This window comes from Saimiri boliviensis, chromosome 5 (assembly GCF_048565385.1).
Source record: "Saimiri boliviensis isolate mSaiBol1 chromosome 5, mSaiBol1.pri, whole genome shotgun sequence".
NCBI lineage: Eukaryota > Metazoa > Chordata > Mammalia > Primates > Cebidae > Saimiri > Saimiri boliviensis.
This window is the reverse complement of record NC_133453.1, coordinates 150,768,976-150,789,595: the sequence shown is the minus strand read 5'-3', so window position 1 is coordinate 150,789,595 and position 20,620 is coordinate 150,768,976. Positions and strand designations below refer to the sequence as shown.

Here is a 20,620-nt window from a genome sequence, read left to right as displayed (position 1 = left end):
TCTGTGGCCCCCTCTCTGTGGCCTCCTCTCTGTGGCCTCCTCTCTGTGGCCCCCTCTCTGTGGCCGCCTCTCTGTGGCCTCCTCTCTGTGGCCCCCTCTCCAGGGCCTCCTCTCTGTGGCCCCCTCTCTGTGGCCTCCTCTCTGTGGCCTCCTCTCTGTGGCCCCCTCTCCAGGGCCTCCTCTCTGTGGCCTCCTCTCTGTGGCCGCCTCTCTGTGGCCTCCTCTCTGTGGCCCCCTCTCTGTGGTCCCCTCTGTGGCTGCCTCTCTGTGGCCTCCTCTCTGTGGCCCCCTCTCCAGGGCCTCCTCTCTGTGGCCCCCTCTCTGTGGCCCCCTCTCTGTGGCCGCCTCTCTGTGGCCCCCTCTCTGTGGCCTCCTCTCTGTGGCCCCCTCTCCACGGCCTCCTCTCTGTGGCCCCCTCTCTGTGGCCCCCTCTCCAGGGCCTCCTCTCTGTGGCCCCCTCTCTGTGGCCCCCTCTCTGTGGCCGCCTCTCTGTGGCCCCCTCTCCAGGGCCTCCTCTCTGTGGCCCCCTCTCTGTGGCCTCCTCTCTGTGGCCCCCTCTCTGGCCTCCTCTCTGTGGCCCCCTCTCTGTGGCTGCCTCTCTGTGGCCCCCTCTCTGTGGTCCCCTCTCCAGGGCCTCCTCTCTGTGGCCCCCTCTCTGTGGCCTCCTCTCTGTGGTCCCCTCTCCAGGGCCTCCTCTCTGTGGCCCCCTCTCTGTGGCCCCCTCTCTGTGGCCTCCTCTCCGCTTTGGTTCCAGCCTTGCTTGTCTCATTTTGCTGACCAGTAAGACAGGAGGGGCCTGTGTGGGAGCTTTACCATAGCCTTTGTCTTCGTCATCAAAACGTATTGGTGCCAGTTCTCCTCCCTGCCCTCTGGCCTTAGGTGTGGCTAGGAAGCCATCCTGTGAGGGGAAGGTGAGGCCGGGAACAGTGGAGACCCGCCTGACTGCAGCAGGCCTAGACCAGCTCCCCGCCCTCTGCCTCCAGGATTCTCTTTACCAGGGAGTGGGTGGTTGCCCTGTGTGTCCAAGTGCTGTTCAGCAGGTTTCTGTTGCCCATAAAGCGTCCTTTAAAGAAACAGGGCTCTATGCAACTTAATGAGTGGATGTCCTGCCTGCCAGGCAGTGAGTCTGTGAGCAGGCCAAAGGACTTCTGCGAGGGGGTGGCCGAGAAGGAGGGCCCTCAGGGAGGGAGGCAGGTGCTTCGGAATCATCGGGGTACAGGAGGGCGTCTGGGTGAGAGCAGCCCCTGTGGTGTCACCCACAGACACTCCTGAGAAGGTGGGTGCGTGTCTGATGTCTAAAGGCTGAGCAGTCACCCCCAGGACAGAAGCCAGCCCTGCCCTCTCGTGATTCCAGCTGCATCTCCTCTTCCAAGGAAAGGGCTCCCCACATGCCCCCCATCCTTGCCCGACCTTCCTCAGGCAGTCCTGAGGTGGCACGCAGCCCCTCCGGCAGATTCTTCAGCATCCTTTCCTCCTCCCCGTTCCTTTCCCTGAGTCCAGAAGTGCTCAGGACTGACGCAGCCTCCTGAGCAGCTCACCGTGGCAACCTGCAGAGGGACACGGAAAGCTCCTTGTTTCCTGGGAAGTGGCCCTTCGCATGTCGGGAATCCACGCCCATGGCAGGCAGGGTGAGATGCTCTCCATCTGGGCAGTACCCGGCTGCACAACTGTCGTTGTGATTGGAAAGCGGGCCGTTTCCAATCACGAATCCTTAACGGGAGAGAACATCAGTGCAGGCTTTTACTTTTAGCACTCACGCAAGTTGTGGAACGTGAACTTGGACTGTGGATTGGGCCCTGCTTGTGGCGTCCTGGAGTGGTCAGTGTTTAGGGTGCAGGCTGATGCTGTCCTGGCACCCAGGTGCTTTCATGGGGGCCAAGCAGGCCAGGCCTGCTGAGGACCCCGGGCTTCTCTGTGGGAGGAGACTTGTCAGGCAGTGAGAAATGATGGCCATGCACGATGGCTTGGCAAGGGGGTGGACTCCCATTGGGCAAGTCTCCTGGCTGGGGAAGGAGCAGGTTTGGCAGGCAGGATGGTCGGATGGACGCTTTGGTGCAGCAGTGCCCAGGGCGGGCTGGCTGGGCCAGCACTGCCCCAAAGAACCTCAGCGCTACGCTGGGCCCTTCAGACACTCTGCATGGCTGTCTACGAAAGGCTTGGGGCAGCCTGAGCCCCACCGCTCGCTGATCTTCCTCTGGAGCCAGGATGGTTCACGGTTGGGACTCGCCGCTTCCCGGCTCAGTGCCTGGCACACCTCTCACCGTGTCTGTGCCGTTTCTCTGTGGGGGTGTGGGGCCTCTCCCTGCTCTGTTATTCATGTCGTCCAGTCTCGGAAAGGTCGCTTCCCCTCACGGACGTGCTGTCGGCAGCTCCAGGGCAGGGTCTCGCCGTTCACCAGTCCTCCCTAGAAGGAGGGGGGATGAAGTCACAGGCGCCTCTTCCTCAGTGTGTGTGCAGAGACGCCAGGGCTCAGCTGAACTGGCTGGGCCTGAGTTATGTGCCTGTCCGTGAACACAGCCCACGACGGCTGTGGAGGACGAAGGAGGCTCCTGGGCCCTCCCTGGGTGTGGGTGTGAGTGTGTGGCGGGTGGATGTGATGACCTGAGTGACCTCCTTGGCCCTATTCCTCACCAGCTTCGAGGATGGCACACAGGCGTGTGAGCACAGCACGTCCCCGTCATGGGCACAGTCATAACAGCTTACCCAGAGGGCCGTTCCATGTCAAGGAGATGCCACTGGCAAAGACGTCAAGGGAAGGGGTTTCACCTGGCTGTTTTCATCTATCCGTTCATCCACTGAAAGGGTTTCCTAGTGTCTGGTCCGGGGTCCAGAGGAAGGTGGTTCCTGTCTGAGATTGCATTCCCGAGGGACACAGGTTCCTGCCTGGGTTTCTGGCCCTGCTTGCATCCTCCTCCGAAAGACACACGATCCCACAGTGACTTTCCCGTTCTCCTTAGCGTTCCTCCTCTCTGTTACGTACGACAGCCGTGGTCTCATCCAGAAATGAATCGTGGTATTTGCAAACAGCTTATTTTCTGTGTATGTGTGTGTGTTTCCAGATATTTATAGAGCAGTCACTTTGACTGTAATCATCCAATCAAAGCCTGTGAGATGATACAAATTTTACAAACCAAAGAGAACAGAAGCTTACCACCAATATCAACTGGGCTTTGTTTTTAAATTTCGACTTCAGGTAACGGGACGCTGATTGGCGCATCAGCAAACGTCGTGTGTGCAGGCATCGCAGAGCAGCACGGGTACGGCTTCTCCTTCGTGGAATTTTTCAGGTACTTTTAAACTCACTTTACGTTTCTGTTAAACTCTCTAGTTCCTAAGCTTAATTAATAAATAGTGCATTAAACACTTAAGATAAGCATATTTTTAGTAATTAGAGAGACTGGTGTAGTTGAGATTAGCTCAGAAAAAAACACATTAAAAATTTATTGCCAGTGGCTCACGCCTGTAATCCTAGCACACTGGGAGGCCAAGGTGGGCACATTGAGCTCTGGAGTTCGAGACCAGCCTGAGCAACATGGTGAAACCCTGTCTCTACTAACGTACACACAAAATATTAGCGGGTCGTGGTGGCACGCGCCTGTAATCCCAGCGACTTGGGGGTTGAGGCAGGAGAGTCGCTTGAACCCAGGAGGTGGAGGTTGCAGTGAGCTGAGATGATCACGCCACTGCATTCCAGCCTGGGCAACAGAGTAAGACTCCGTCTCAAAGGAAAAAAAAGGAAAAAGTGTATTGCTGGAATTGGCTCCATAACACAGAGGATGGTTCACACGTTCTGGGTGACTCGGGTTGAGGCAGGGGGTTGGGAAGTGGCTGTGGGCCTGCCAGGCATCCCATGTGGCTGTCCTCTGTCCACTTGTGCCCTGACTGTGTACAAGGACGGCATGTCGGGTCTGACCTTCCCCCGCTAGACTGCACAGTCCCTGCTGGCAAAGGCCTTGTGACGCTGCAGACTGAAGCCAGGTGGTCGGCTAGGGGAGGCCTGGCAGCGGCATCCCTCTCTCGTGTGGGCACCTCTAAAGAGGACTGTGCAGAGACGAGGCCCTCGGTGGGGGAGTGCAGCAGGTGCCCTAGGAGGAGCTGAGTCCACGCCGGGCCTTGACTGCCAGCACGCCTGTGTGCCAGGGGCACACTGCACATGGCAAACAGGTGAGTGGGCAGAATGGAAGCTGGGAGCCCATGTCACATGGCGCTCTTAAACAGAACTTCGTTCGTTTGGTGTTGAGCAAGGTTTCTGTGGAGTTCTTTGTACACTCGTACTGGGTGTATGGGTGATGATGGTTCTCAGAACCAGCCTGGGGTGAAGATTTGGAACCCCAGCTATGGAACCCGGCTGAGTGGCGGAGAACCCTGTAGCCGGTGGAGGCAGCAATCTCTGTGCTAGGTACTGTCGCCTGGGGCTGGCTCGGGAACAGAACCCTGGCCGTCATGCCCAGGTGAGGACCCGCAGCACGCTCTTTCAACACTAGTGTGCTGGCTTTCGCAAGACTTTTTATATTGGCCATTTCTATAGTTTGTAAGAACCCAGTCTTACTTGGTAATGTTGCTGAGGCATTGATTTGAGTGCCACTCCTGGGTGCTGTGGGTGTGAGCCGCAGGGGACACTGAACGTGCGTCTCCCGGTGGAACTCTGGGCACATGGCTGACCCCGCCACTAAGGGACAGGGTTCAGAACTTAACGCCTGACCAACTTCTTTCTGTTTGGACTCTCATCTGCCTCTGCTGAGCTTAAAAGGAATCCTCCTGTCAGCTAAACAAGAATTATCTTAACCAGAACACTTATTACAGCAAATACAGCGGTGGCCTGTGCAGAGTGGCCTGCCACACACTGACATGCTCTCATCTTTGCCCCACGGTTGATGAGGGTCAGACCCAGAGCACAGCCGAGAGAGGGGGTCGGAGACAAGCGCGCTGAGCGGCCGGCAGCAGGAGACTCTGTTCCTCCCCTCTGCCAGCCCTGCCTCCTCCTCCGGGCCGGGCTCCTGACCTCCGCAGCGCGGGAAGGCCGTCGCCCTCATGCCCTCCATCTCTTCTTGCGTCGGCCAAGCGCACCATGCTGGCCCCTCGACGTCCTGACCACCCCTGGGCTGGCTTTCAGAGACCAGGAAGACCTCATGGCCTTTTGCCACACCAGTCGGTCTCACTGGTAGGCACGGGAAACCTGGTGTTAGTATTGTTTTCAGAATGAGGTTTTTAGGGCAACCCCAGTCTGTTCTTTCCCGAGCATCACTGCGAAATATAACCACGGCGTCTGCCCGACTGAAAGGGTTTGTGTCCGCTCCCCCCGGGACACGTAAAGTGTCCGAGGCGCAGCTCCAGTGGGTGAAGTGTGTGTGTGCTGAACTTCTCACAGTGTGTGTGCAGTTACTGTGGTGAGCAGCTAGCATGGCCGTCAGCAACTCAGTGGCCTCAGAAAGCTTGGGCGAGCCTGCCAGCCGTCTCCCCGCTCGAAAGCTCAGTAGCGCCAGCCTTGCGAGTCCCCGCATCTGCTTGGAGGGAGTGTGTGTCAGGGGTGAGTGGTCAGAGAGTCCTGTCCTTGCTTTTGCCTGGTTCCAGTTCTTCCAGCTATGACCATTCTTCTTGCCAGGTCCTTACTGTGCAGAAACCAGAGCAGTTTTTTTCCCCCAGGAATTGGTGAACTGATTGTGGCAGGGCCTTTAATCGCATGAATTGCTTAATTTGCAATTGCAAATGCACTAATTAGAGTTATCTCATTCAAAGATTTCCTTTCATAAAAGGTGGCTTCCTGTGATATGCACTGTATAATATTTTTAAAAATTACCATTTCTCTCATGATGTAGATAAGTATTTAATGGAAAGTATGTAAAAAGAATAAAATATAAAAGTAGCCTATAATTTTGCTACCTAGAAATAGCTACTGATGGTAATTTGGTGTGTTTTCTGACATTTCTCCTGCCTACCGTAGATTACATATTTCTTTTTTGCAAAGCCTTTAAATCACACTGTGTCCTACCTGTTACTCTTTATACTCTACTGTGAGCATCTTACCAGGACACTAATTGTCCTTCCAAAATAGAATAGCTGCGCCTACAACAAGCAGATACATCCCAGTTTATTATATGCTGAGGCATTGAGGTTCCTTGCTGTTTCTTGTTATGGTGTGATAAATGTCTTTACAGATAAAACCTTGTTTCAGTTTTGATAATTGAAGATAAATTTTCTGACATAGAACCGCTGGCTAAATGAATGATGTTTTAAGAATCCGGATAAATATTGACAAGCCGGCATCCAGAAACATTGCTCTCCACGCAGTTTATTGAATGAACGCTCAAGGTTCATCTGGCTGGCTAACAATAGACTCATGTTTTGTTTTAATTAATTCTACTGAGATGATACTCTTTCTGTATAAGCATTGAATATTTGCATTTATTTTGTAAACTTTCCATTCATATCCTTTGCCTCTGTCTTTCTCTTGAGTGGTGAATTTTCCTATTTTTCAGAAGCTCTCTTGCATCTACAGAAATCAGTTCTGATGTGTATGTTGTGACTTTTACCTTATTTTTGTATTTTAATTTTTGCAAGGGAATTTTAGATATTCTATAGTCGAAACAGATAAACGTTAGCTCCATTTATCTATACTTTTTGCTTTCATTAATTTTTTAAACCTTTTTCTTTCAAGATAATTGTAGATTCATGTGCAATTGTTAAGAAATAATTCAGAGACATTCTGTGAGCCTTTTGTGCAGAAACCCTCCCTGTTGGTAAAATCTTGACAAACTACAGTGGAAGGTCACAGCCAGGATGATGCCACTGATTCGCTCCAAGCATAGAAGAGTTCCCCTGCCACGAGGCGCCCGTGGGCCGGCCCTTCCGAGCCAGCTCTGCCTCCTCCCACCTCTACCCCGGCCCCAATCTGTTCTCCGTCCCTAACACTTTGTCATGACGAGAATGTCACATAAATGGAATCGTACAACGTGTGACCTTTTTGTGGGGGCTGTTTTCAGTCAGCATCACCGCCTGGCAATTCATCCAAGTTACTTCTCATGCCCGTATTTTATTCCTTTTTGTTGCATTCCACGGTACGGGTGGCCACAGTTCATTTAGTCATCTACCTGCCTTGTTTGTGGTCTGGGACTCTCATGAATAGAGCAGGACACTTTCTCCCACTGTGTTCATCCACTTAACGGGTTCTTCTACAAAGCAAAAGTTTTGAATCTTAATGAGGCCCAAAGTGTCATTTTTTAAAAAAAGGGTTGTGTTTTTGGTATCAAAAGCATGACAACAGGAGAACTCTTTGCCTAGCCCTAGGTATTTTTCAAAGATTATCTTCTATGCTCTTTTTCTCCCCCGCAAATTTTAGTGATTTACATGTTACACTTGAGTTAAGGTGTGAGGTTTACATCAAGGCGCGCTCTCTCTCTCTCTCTCTCTCTCTCTCTCTCTCTCTCTCTCTCTCTCTCCCCCCACCATTCCCCTCTCTCCCCTCCCCCCCCCACCACCCCGCCACTCCTCTGCCTGTGAATACCGGGGGACTCTGGCAGCATTTGGTACCAAGGCTGTGCTTCCTCCATTGAGTTGCATTTGTGATTGCCAAACATCAGCTGAGTGTACCTTGTGAGTCTGTTCCTGGGTTCTCTGTTCTGACATATTGATCTGATGGCCGTCCCTCGCCAGTACCGTACTTGTCTTGTTTACTGGAGCTACGAGAGACAATATACTGGACTACACTGTTAGTAGGACCAGAAGTTGGAATAGACACATAATTTACAATTATCCTAAAATGCTGGTATCGAGAGGTCTGCAAATATTTTCTTGTCATTATTTCTAAATTTTGTGTGTTTTGGTGGCTATTTCCCCCTGGTCGTTTCTTAGCTGTGGATTTATTTTTGATTAGTGGCTTCTGATCTGTCTAGTTCCATTTTATTTTTCAGAAAATAAGACTTGTGTTTCTGAGGTCTCGTTTTCTCTCTTCTGCCTTCTCAGTTGCTGCATTTATCTGTATCTTTCCTTTCCTAGTGCTTTCTCTTGGCTTGCCTTGCGTTCTTTCTTTTTTCAGATTTCAAATTTATTTCATTTATTTTTATGTGTCTGTTTTATGTGTCACAAGTGTTTAGGGCGATGCTTTTTCCTCTGACCACTGCTTCCATTACCATTATTTCTAGGGTTTCTGTGTTTTCAGTGTGGCTTGCCTTTCATCTGAGTTGGATGTTTAACAACAGTTTTTTTTCAATTTCCAGGTTGAAGAATCTTTTTATTTATTAATTTTTATTTTGATGGAACTTAACTTTTGTTTTTTTTGTGAGCAAATTTGATCATATTTTATGTGTACATTCTCTATTGTTACTGTAGAAACATATTTCTAAAATGTACCCCAAATTATACTAGGTCATTTATATCCTTACATAGATTTTGTCCAGCAAATCTGTTGTGTATTTAAAGTGGCATGTTAAGTATTCCCTGTTACAAGTGTGTCTCTTTATTTGTCCTTGAATCTCTTACTGTTTATCTTTGAAAGGTGGTTACTGTGTTATTTGGTGGATACGTATTTACTACTGTTCTGTCTTCACTGTGAGTTGGAAGCTTGTAGCACTATTAAACATCCCCTCTGTCATGCATAACGCTCTGTGGCTTGACTGTACTTTATCCAGTACTGAAATCACAAATCATTTGCTTAGCTTTTAGCCTTTCTAAATCACTTTGTTTTAGGAGTGTCTCATATAGACTGTATATTGTTGGAATTTGCTTTGTGAACCAAAATAAAAGTATTGTTTTCTTTGAATAAATGATTTTAGCCCACTCACATTTATTGATATGATTCACACATTTTCCATATTATAGGTTTTATGTATAGTTTAGTTGTGCTGTTTCTCTATATGTATATATTTTTTGCTCTTTTATTTTCTAAAATTTCTACTTGCAGTTTGAAAGGTCTGTATTGTTCTAGCAATTACCTTTGTTCTTAGGCTTTTTCCTGTGCCTTTAGTCTTCTGTTTTCTTACATGGTTTTTTATACCTAGTTTGTGTATCTTTGATGATATCCTTTGACTTCTACCTCTTGCCTAGATGACCACTGCTAAGTTTATTCTACAGTACTTTTCTCCTCCCTTCTTTCTCTGCCCACTTACTAATTGAAGTATTTCTACTTTCAAAACCTACAGCATTGTTCATTATTCTTCCACCATTGTTCTGTGCTCATTTTTCTCAGATCCACTAAGAAGTCTGTTAGATGCTCACCATCGGCCCTTTTGCTGAAGTGATCCTGCCTTTTGACAGGTAAAGTTAATCTTAAGAGCCCAAGAACAGCTCCTGAGTACAGCACCCCTGAGTTTTTGTAGGTTTAAGGCTGCCTTCGATATCCTTCACATTGGACAAGACATTCTGCTTCCTGTCTAGCACAGCCTTGGCTCACACATCCCTTCTTTGGGTTTCATGAAGGTGTTACTCCATTGTGGCTTCAGCTGTATGTGTGTGGGGCGTCTGATAGCAGCCCAGTTCTCTTACTTTTGAAGTTACTTGATCATTTTGCTACAGGTTTGGAGGATTTTACAAATTGATCTTCAGTCTAATAGTTTTGCTAATATAGTCCCAGGTATCCCATGGTGTCCCGTGGGCCTATTTAACATGTAGCATGATGTTTCCCTTTGAGTCCTGAAAGGGTTCCTGGATCAGAGTTTTAAGCATTTGTTACGTTTCATTGTTTCATGGATCTCTTCATGTTGGGTCTCACTGGCCTGTCTCCATTTCAGCCACTTTCTTTCTGGCTCGTTTTATTACTCAGTTTGTTTTTGGTCTCGTTAGCTTTTTTTCTTTAATGCCCCTTATTACGTTTCCATTTGATTATGGTCTTTCTTGAACATCTTATAATTTAATCTTCATTTCTGACATGATTTTTTTTTTCTTTGACTTCTCGTTTTATTTCTTCATGTTTCTCTTTCTGCTCTTAGCGTTTGGGTTTCGGATTCAGCTTGGTTTTGCACACCCACAGTGCCTATCTGAGGGTGTGGAATTCAGTACTGAGTGTTGTATGCAGTTGTGTATTTCCTGGTTTACATGTGGCTTGTTGGGGAACGCTTCACTGGCCTCAGTATTTAGGTTCTCACGCTCTGTTTTATTATTAGGAAAGCCTGCTGCAGGGGCTGTCTGCTTTCGTCGATGCACTTTCTGGACAGGGCTGCCAGCCAGAGTCAGTTGCAGGGTTCCTAGTTTGAGAAGATTTCTAGTCTTTGGTCAGTGCTGTGGGGAGCAGTCTCTGTAATAGCTTTATTTTTAAGTAGTGGGGGATATCCATCCATTTTTGGTTCCTTTTGTCTTACAGGATTCTGCATTTCCCCCTCGGTACTTTTCCCCTTCCCCTGTCAGGCTCCGACGGGCAAGCCTGCCCGTTTGCTATCTTCTCTTGCCGATGATGGTGCCTGCCTGTCACCGGAGCTCCGTGGACGTCAGTGTCTCTTCTCTGCAGTGTCTATGCAAGTCCACCAGACTCATTCTCCAGTGGTTTTATGCTTCGGTTCGCCTTCCTACTTCTGGCTGTTATTTTCCTCAATTTTAGGATTTTTATCCTAAAATTTTAGGATTTTTATTTTATTTTTATTTTATTTTATTTTATTTAATCCAATTTTAGGATTTTTATCCTTTCTTCTCTTTCTCAAGAAAAATTTCTGGATTTCTCTGGCTCCCTGCAAGGGTGTGGGGCCGGGGCCTGAGAGACAACTGGGCTGGGAACTGGTGTTTTCTTCTTTACCACCAAGTAACGTGGACTCTCTGGTGCTCTCCACCTTCTAGCTGTGTTGAAAGGCAGGCTATCCTTGTGGCTGAATCTGCATTTCTTGTTGATCTGTGGAGTTTACTGTGCATAGAAGTGACATGGAATTGTGTAGGTGACATTACCCTGCCCACCACAAGCAAGACAGTGGCATGGCTGATCCACAGCCCACAACTCGTTCTTTCTGCCGTGTCCGAGGAGTATTTTTCACTGCACTTCCTGAGGATGATATGATTTTGTTTTGCTCCTTGGAGAAAATGATTTTCCGGCTAGAGATTATGCTAATGCTGATTCCCTCACTGGGAACACGGTCTTCAGGACATTCCCCCGTGGGGGCCAGGCCGTGCCGTTTCAGCGCCGCCCACGTAAGGTACACCAGCCAATGACAGAGTGTTTCGTTAATTGATAATGTAGATTGTTACCGTTTCGTTAAACATAGAGACCCATTAAGTTGAATCTAGTTGTGGAATTTAGCTTCCAGGAAGGCTTTTGTCACCTCATTTTGTTTTCTTTTGTGGTTTCTTAGAACATAGCTAATTATTGTGAGGCTTTGAAAACACCAAGTTTATAAATTAAATGAAAGAGTGAAAATATATCTAGAAAATATAAACCATCTAGAAAATACTGTATTAGAAGCAATATTTGAAAATGACCTGGCTTTGTTCAGTGTGGTTCAGAGGGATCATTACCACTGACTAGCAGTAAACGTAATGACTTTCTTCGTAGATTTATGAAGCCCTCGTTCTGTCTCCTGCTTCGAGGGTAGCCAGGCAGACATTTGTATTTTCTCAAAGGTCAAAACAGATGCTAATGTAACGTTGGGTGCCTTTTCAAAGGTTAATCTCTGTATTGATCACAGTGCTGTAAACTGGCTGAACCAGAGTCAAATACTTTTTTCCCCCGAGGGTTAAAATCATGAATGTGAGATCAATATTTCTAAATGTAAATTTCAAAGTTAGTCTCATCCACGTGTTACATTTGCTAAGGAAGGAAGGGAGGAAAGAAGGAAAGACAAGACAAGACAAGACAAGACAGAGCCAGCGAGGCTGCTTTTCCTGCAGCTCCCGTTTGGTTAGAGCAGAAGCAGGCCTCAGACTTGTCAAAGCAGCCGGACCCTCTGTGGCTGAAGCAGAACTTAAAGCCGCCTGCGCACCCCTGCCCCTTTCCCTCCCTTAGTGCAAACTCACGGAAACCCTCCTGTTGGTTTGCACCTGGAAGTAAACTCTTCAACCTTGGGATAATGCCATGTGGGTAGATTCATATATTGAACGCTTCTAATCAGCGGCCCTGAGAATGTTACAATGATTATGGCTGGAGCTGAGAGCCAGGAGCTGAGGCTCCTGAAGGCCAGAGAGTCCTGGACAGTCTGAGAAAGCCAGGAGAGCTGTCAATACTTGTCAGGAGGGTGCCGGGAGAGCTGGTGCCGAAGAGGTTCTAGTAACCATGCAGTGAGTGATCTTGCCAGTGGTGTTGATGGAAACAGTGGCTCCTCTTTGATTCGGGGTCACCACCCCGCCTCCGCTGTGTACTTTTCAGGAAGCAGTGCCCCAAGACCTCAGTACTGGGAGAGGCACACAGACCACGAGGGGAGAATGGGAGGAAGGCATGGAGCCCAAGTGGGGACAGTCAGCCCAGCACACTGTGGCTGAGGTGCTGGAGAACGGGGCGATGATGAGAGGCCAAGGCCATTGCTAGGAGCCTGAGACGGGGCCTCGCCGGAGGCCGAGGGGAGGGCCCTGGTAGCATCATCCGTCCCACTCACTGTGGCTGCCTGACATGTCATCCCAAAATGCAGGGCTTAAAGCAGCAGCAACGGTTTCACTCCTAACTCTGCCGTGTTTGTGGGATTTGAAAGGGCAGCTGGCCCTGCTCCACTGGGAATCACCAGAGCTGGCAGAGGCTGAGGCCAGAATCATCCCGAGGCCGTTCACTTGTGTCTCCTGCCTAGGCTGCCGGGATGGCGGCGGGGGTCTCAGACGTCTCTCTGCCTCACGGGCCCCAGATTCAGGGCAGGCGCTTCTGGACAGGGAATAGTCACTGTCAGGGCTGAAGGATGAGCACTGGGACGGCACGTATTAGGGCTGGCACACGTGGGAAATGCAGCCTGCCACGTCATTGACTGCCCGGGAGTTGGAGCTCATCTGCTCTCACAGTGTCGTTTTGCTTTAGCCGTTCTGGGTTGGGTTTTCTGCCACTTGTAACTGTAAGAGCTCTAAGTGGTAAAAAGGCTCAAAGAAACGTGTCGCCATTCTTGACATTTCTCGAGGACTCACGCTAGCTGCAGTTGCTCGAGCTCTGTCTTCTGTGTCCCTCCTGCAGAGGCTGGATCAAGAACCAGGCCCCCTTGCTCCTGAACATCCTGGGTCTGAGATGCGGGCGGTGCATTGCCCTGTCAGCTCAGTGTGTGGCTCACGCACCAAGCCGGTGGGAGCATGTGCCTCTGCGGCACCTCGTCTTTCTTCCCTGCGGGTGCACCCGGCTTCAGCGGGAGCCCCTGGTTACTGTGGAAGGGGGGTGAGAGTGGCTGACCTAGCAACCTTCCGCCGGCACTAGCAAGTGGCTTTCTACTCCTTACACCAACCGATCCTTCAATTCTCCATCGCCAAGTAGGGATCCCACAATTCAGTTCAGTTCTAAGGCCAGTTAGCTGGAGCTACTGTCGGACCACAGGCTACGGACTCTGTCCCTCGTCGCTGCCCTCACTTGACACACAGGAGTCAGGCACTCACGCTTCTGTGCAACTTAGCTACAAGTCAGCGTTCCTGCAGCCCCTCACGTCGGCTTCAGTCATTCGCCGGAATGACCCAGAGAACTCAGGAAAGCACGCTATCTACCCTTACTACTTATTTTAAAGGAAATTGTAAGGGGTACAAGTGAACAGCCAGATGGGGAAGTGCACAGGTGAGGTCTCTGGCAGGGTCCCATGTGCTGGAACTGCTGTCCCCGTGGACTGGGGAAGCGCCAGCCTCCTGACACGTGGATCTGTTCACCAACCTGGAGGGTCCCAGAACGCCACTGTTGAGGGGGTTTGAGGTTTCATTGCATTGGCAAGACCAATGAAATCATTGGCCACTTGTGGCTGGCTCAGCCTCCAATCCGGGTTCTCTCCCTGAGGATTGGTGTGAGGACAGATGGTGGAACTCTAAGCTTTAACTTTCTAATCATGCCTTGATCTTACTGGCAACCAGTCCCCTCCTGAAGCCATCTAGGGCCCCCAAGAGCTGCCTCATTAGAACAAAAGGAATTCCTGTCACTCCCATCACTCAGAAAATGCCAAAGGTTTGAGGAGCTCTGTGCTAGGACTGGGGACAAAGACCAAACATTTTTCTTCTTCTACCGTCGCTCCTAAAGGGCCTCGCGTCGCTTGATGGTGGGTCAGTGGGGCGTCGTGGGTGGTGGCACAGTTGCGTGCAGAGACCTCCATGGATGCTGGGGTGAAAGCCACAGAGGAGCCATTTGCTGTCAGTATTTACACTCTAGACTATAAAGTTGAAAAATGATGCTGTAGAGTTGTCTAAGCGGAAATTTTTCTCTGTCTTTTCATGGATCAAATTTCCTACGACTGGAAAGAAATCCATTGAAACCAATTGTGGCCTAAACGATTGTTTTTATTAACTCGTTTTTGGTATATTATTAATTTAATGGCAGAGAATTCTTAATTTCAACCATTAGGGGACCCAGAAAAAAATGAGTACGTTAAAATAATGTAAAACAACTTAAAAAGCCTTAAAGTGAATTCAAAGACTTGAAATGACTAAACAGGAAATGCCCTGGAAAAGTGGAGTGAGCTGCCATGGGGTCAGGAGAGTCCCGAGACATCCTTCGTCTTCTTCTGAAGCCATCTCAGCAAGCAGGGTGCGTATCATAACCTGCAGACGCAGAAACCCCGAGCGCAGCTCTGCCCTTACGGACGGCCAAGGTGTGGTCCGCCCCACTGGTGCACCAGCGTGGTACTGTATTTATTGGTTAAATTTCTGGAGGAGAGGAAGCTTGGCCTAAAGTTCCCTCTGTGGGATGTGCCGTTTTGAAAAACAGTAAGATGAAACCTTTTTATAATGCATTTAAATGAGCTGACACAGATGGACATTCTTTTCAAGGTTTCGTATTTAGAGGTAACTAAAGAATTTATTAGGCCAGTCATGATGACTCACACCCCTAATCCCAGCACTTTTGGAGGCCGAGGCAGGCGGATCCTTTGAGGTCAGGAGTTCAAGACCAGCCTGGACAACATGGTGAAATCCCGTCTCTATTAAAAAGACAAAAAAATTAGCTGGGCATGTTGGCGGATGTCTGTAATCTCAGCTGCTGGGGGAGGCCGAGGCAGGAGCATCGCTTGAACCTGGGAAACAGAGGTTGCAGTGACCTGAGATCGTGCCACTGCCCTGCAGCCTAGGTGTCCAAAAAGAAAAAAAAATTTATTAGATATTTAATCAGACTGTATTTCATGAATATTCATTCTGTTAAAATGTTTGTTCTTTTATGGTCATCTGTGAAGTCAACACAGCTTTGTGACCAGCAAGAACTAGGCCTCAGTGGCGCAGTGGTGAAGCCGGCAGACACCACGTGCTGAACTTGGATACTCACCAGGGGAGGAGCAGCAAACACAGCTAAACGTAGACTCCGCAGCCATCCCCAGTGGGGGCCAACGGTACCGTGCTAAGGGCACTAAGGCTCCCAGACAGCAAACAGCCCCAAGCAGGCGAGCTGCGCGTCTCCTCCAGGGAGCGGAAGCAGCCAGCGTCCTTGATGGCGGGCAGAGAGGACAGCGCTGAAGTCAGTGGAGGGCGTGCAGCACAGGGAGATTGCAGATGGGAAAGAGGCTGGATTTCACCCCAGGGGGTGGGGGCGCGGGGAACGGCTTCAAGCGGGAAAGCCTGCACTGTGATGACTGTTCTTCCCTGCAGGGGAGTGGATGGGTTAGAGGCTGAGGCCTGGGGGCAGTGTGTGCGGGGCAGGTGTGGAGGGGGGCTGGTGGGGTAGGGTTTGGAGGTGGACGGTGGGGACGTGAGCCATGAGGGGATGAAAACTCAAAGGCACATCAGGCACGGGAGCAGTTTAGAGGAGAAAAGCAGAGTTTGGGCTTGAGTATGTTCCAGTTCGTGTTGGTGAGGCTGCATGAGGGGTGTCGGATTGGCAGGTGAGTTTGTGAGCATAGAGGCCCGGTGGGAGGCTGTGAGTGTGTGATCGTCACGGAGGCCCGGCGGGAGGCTGTGAGTATGCGATCGTCACGGAGGCCCGGCGGGAGGCCCGGCGGGAGGCCGTGAGTGTGGGATCGTCACGGAGGCCCGGCGGGAGGCCGTGAGTGTGGGATCATCACGGAGGCCCGGCGGGAGGCCGTGAGTGTGGGATCGTCACGGAGGCCCGGCGGGAGGCCGTGAGTGTGGGATCGTCACGGAGGCCCGGCGGGAGGCCGTGAGTGGGCGATCCTCATGGAGGCCCGGCGGGAGGCTGTGAGTGTGTGATCATCGCGGAGGCCCGGAGGGAGGCTGTGAGTGTGCGAGCGTCAGGGAGGCCCGGTGGGAGGCTGAGTGTGCGATCATCACGGAGCCCCGGTGGGAGGCTGTGAGTGTGCGATCCTCATGGAGGCCCGGCGGGAGGCTGTGAGTGTGTGATCATCATGGAGGCCCGGCGGGAGGCTGTGATGGAGGAGTCGCAGCAAATGCCCCGGGGGAGAATGCGCCCTAGCACGGGCACTGGACGCAGCCTGGATGCTCTGGGGAGAAACAGGAGGGTGCAGACACGCGGCCGGGGCCCTCAGCTGCAGCTGACAGACCCTTGAATCAGATCCACGTGACGGGAAGGGGCAGGGACCAGAGGGGCGGCAGCCTGGGGTGCCAGGCCGGGGTCTCCCCGCTGCGCGTGTCTGCCACGCCCCGCCCAGGGTGTTTCCTTCCTGCGATAGGAATGGCCGCGGGAAGCTCTGCACAGACCCAGGCGGGCTCCCCGGGGAGGGCTCGGCCAGGCCGGCCCTGGCTGGGAGCTCAGGCTTGGCCGGCAGAACGGGCCCTGTTGGTCCCAGGGTGACTCTAGCCCGGCTCCTGGGCCGCTGACCATGGCAACATGCCCCGTGTGTGGCACAGGGAGCCTCCTGAAGAAAGGGCTGAAAACGGTCGAGCCACGTGCACTGCAGGGTGGCGGGTGCAGGGCTGTGGCTGTCCAGGGCTGTGCCTGTCCAGGACTGTGGCCGTCCAGGGCTGTGGCCGTCGAGGGCTGTGGCCGTCCCGGGCTGTGGCTGTCCAGGGCTGTGGCTGTGGCTGTCGAGGGCTGTGGCTGTCGAGGCTGTGGCTGTCGAGGGCTGTGGCTGTCGAGGCTGTGGCTGTCCAGGGCTGTGGCTGTCCAGGGCTGTGGCCGTCAAGGCTGTGCCTGTCCAGGGCTGTGGCCGTCCAGGGCTGTGGCCGTCCAGGGCTGTGGCTGTCCAGGGCTGTGGCTGTCAAGGCCTTTGGAAATTTCAGAAATGCAGCCGCTTTGCTGGAGCTCCACTGCTGAGCTTTATCCAGGGACCGGCCTGGACTCAGACCCATCTTACCGCCATTGTTTGTCTGTACTTACAAGTAAAACTGGCTGCAGTTTTTATTTTTGTGTTATATTTGAGTTTGAAGGTTGGGGAACTTTCTGTATGTATGTAACTTGGAATATTGAGATGATAGACCAGTTTGAATCTGACATCTTCTTAGCTGGTAGATTGTTAACTGGTCTTCAGTCTCCTCACTGGCTGTTGAAGTCCTCAGGTTTCCTCTTTTCTGCATGGATCAATTTTAGTAATTTATATTTTGCTATGAAATAGCTTGAAGCATATTACTTGTCCTTGTATCTGTGATCAGATCTCTCCTCTCGGTTGATAGACACACATTTGCACACACATGCACACACATTTTTTTCCCCATAGTGAAACTTGCCAGAAGTTGATATTTGTATTAGAGATTTCAGAAAAGACTTTTGGCCTTTACTCTAAATTGTTACTGACTTTTTACTCTATCAGGTTTTTATTCTAATTCATCGTTCTTTAAATAATATTTGTGCTCTTTTTCTGTTGGTTAGTTTAAATATTTACTTATTTTTAGCTGTTGAAAGGTGAACATTAGAATTTCATCCTTTTTGATTTGGAATGAGACATGGATGCAACTCACCATCTTTACGATGGGTCTCCAGTTCTTCCAAAGCTCTTCATTACTCCGTCTGACGTCACCTCACTGACTTCATAAACCACCTTTACGAGGAAAAAGTCCTTGTGGGTTTTGAGTATGTTGGTGGGCCATCTGTTGTGTTTTATGCATCAGTGACATACTGTGATGTTTAAATTATTTGGAATTTATAAGGTTACTCTGTCGTAGGGCAAGTATCTCTTCTTACTTTGCCTTATCATTATTTTCCTGACTATTCTTACTTGTTTTTTATGTGGAATTACAGAATCATATCATTTGAATTAATTAAAAACGGAATTGTTACTTCGATTGGAATTGTAATAAGCCTTAAAGTTCAAGAGAATTAACATCTTTATAATATCTTTGCTTTGTAGTATTCTTTGCCTAGGAGAGAAAAATGCATTTGCCGGAAGTACTGTGTGATGGCCCCAGAGGGTATCGACTGTTTTCTGTAAGACAGTCTTATATATTAAAATCGCTGCCACTGGATGCCAGAGCCCGCTCTTGCCGGGCAGTATCTATCTTCCGCACTAGCCAAAATGTAGAGTTAGGCAAGGATGTGACAGGAAAGCCTTTGGGTGCCTCCTCTCTGTAGATCGGGGGTGCTGGTGGAAGATGCTAATTGAGGTTGACACCCTGATTTCAGTAGGAAAGCTAGGGGTCTCAGTGCAGGCACGAGGCCACGCTGGCCACAGCCACAGCTCACACCTCTCACTTGCTCCTGGAAACCCATGTTGCTGTTGTGGATGGTGAAGCCAGCCCAGCCCCCTTGATAGAGTCTGTGCATATCTAGTGCTACAAGTTCTAGGCAGGTGAAGAGTTGAGTGGACAAAGCCTAGACTGTGTGTTCTGCTTTCGGTGCGAAGGGAGTCTGGAAGGTCAGTGTCTTGTGCTTCCAGTTCTAGGTGAGGTGTGCTTGAGTCTCACCAGGTCCTTACGTGTATGCTCTGCATCCTTGCATTTCAAAAAGTATCTTTCATTTGTTCTGGTCACTCTATCAGTCAATCAATCAATCAGTCATCGAGCTGTCACCTCGCTACATCTACTCATTAGCATCTGTCCGTCAGCTGTCCTCTATCTGTCATCTACTGTGAAGCCACCGCTGCCCTCGTTGTAGGCCTGTTTTATTCTTTCTTCCCTTCAAGTCAGTGGAAGCTGCCTGTTCACATCCGAGCCTCGGTTTTTCCTTGGCTACTGCCTCCCCATGTGTGGGCTGCTCCCAGCTCCGTGTCTTGGTGGAAGTCACCTCAGGAGGGTGTCTTCAGGACAGAGCTCAGCGAGCAGCCAGCACGGCGCTTCTCTGACTCCTCTGTCTCCGTGGCTTTTCTGGCACCCTTGGGAGGGCGGGCGAGCCCCCGCATCTGGCCTTGGCTCTGACGTCATGCCGCAGAGCCGGGTCTTCTTCCTGCAGCGTGCGGCCCCAGCCTGACCTTCCGGGAGTTCTCAGCCTCTACCACTTGCCACCAGCTTACTTCAAGACACATCTTCCCACGCCTGGAATAGGAGTTTGTCCCAGATAAGTAATCACCTTGTTTTCTGCAATAATAGTTGGTGGATATTTCTCACCATATGCATTTTGGGAGGCTGTGTTAGCTTGAAAGTGCGGAGATTTTTATTGCATTTGTCTCGGCAGTGGGAGTCTCTAGCTACACTCAGCAGCACCTCAAGAACTTATAAAGAACAGCTGAGAGTTTGGGGCAAAAATTGAATTTCTCCGTAAATTTTTCCTCTGCCTTTTCCCAAAATGCTCTGTAAAACTCCAGGCATAAAAGTGAGCGTGCACAGGTTCCCAGGGCAGTCCGCTTTCGGGGTGGGGACCAATGAGGAGCCCCTGCCCTCAGATGGGAGCCCCCGAATAGCTGTGGACCCCAGCGCCGAGCAGTCAGTCCCGAGCCCACGTCCTCTGGAGAGTTTGGATCGCATTGGAAATCCGCTTGGGAACATTGGCGCTGAAAGTCCACAACAGGGACAGCTGGCCAAGAGCGAGCCCTTCCAGAGAGACAGAGACTTCAGCGCTGGGAGGAAGGCAGGGATGGAGTGGGAGCCGGCGGGGGGCCGGGCAGGAACCAGGGCAGACGCGGCCTGGCGCCAAGGCAGGGTTGGAAAGGAGGTGCCCGGCTTCACGTCACCTGTGCTCAGGGCGTTTGGTACTCCACCACTCACAGGGGCAACGTGAAATGCCTCAGAAAAAATCGGTCACAAGGTGAGGCCGGAAAAGTCTATTTATAGGTCATCTCACCCGGTCACCTGACTGCAGGTGTCTTTGTTTCTATACATAGATAATGAAAAACCTGTCAGTTTGTAAAAAGCAAAAACATGGATGGCAAATAATTTCAGAAATATGAATTTACATTTTTAACGATAACTGACTTTCTTCCTGATTAAAACGACGACAGTGTGATTATGCTTATTTTAAATATGTCTGTATTCAGCTCTTACGATCTTTCAGTATTGAATGAGTTTTCCACTAAGCTTGAAGTCAAATATCCCCCGTTTCCAGAATCTAAATTATTTTGTTTCTGCCTTCTAGGAAGCTGGACATTTGAAGCAAACCCACAGCATCTTAATGGTTTCTTTTGTATTTTTCTCAACCTAATGTGTTTATTTCCTTAAATGACTCCTGAGAATTACAAGGAATAAATGAAATGCCCAATAGTATGGTAACTGCACGTTGGATTTGGCTGGGGTGTGAATTGCACTCCCCAGCTCCATCAGCACTCAGTGGAAGGGGGTGTCATCC

General features: G+C 50.2%; 1 protein-coding gene across 6 annotated transcripts in view; it reads left to right on the top strand.

Moving 5' to 3' along the window:
- The window catches only part of OCA2 (OCA2 melanosomal transmembrane protein), a 241,394-nt gene that overhangs the window by 198,758 nt on the left and 22,016 nt on the right, over positions 1-20,620 (top strand). For 5 of the 6 annotated variants that reach the window (XM_074400144.1, XM_039480091.2, XM_039480090.2 and 2 more), the window contains one exon: positions 3,194-3,287. In XM_074400144.1, the coding sequence (XP_074256245.1) occupies positions 3,194-3,287 (94 nt within the window). Of the gene's footprint in view, positions 1-3,193; positions 3,288-20,620 lie in introns of those variants that run through there. The other variant, XM_039480092.2, reaches the window with a different exon arrangement.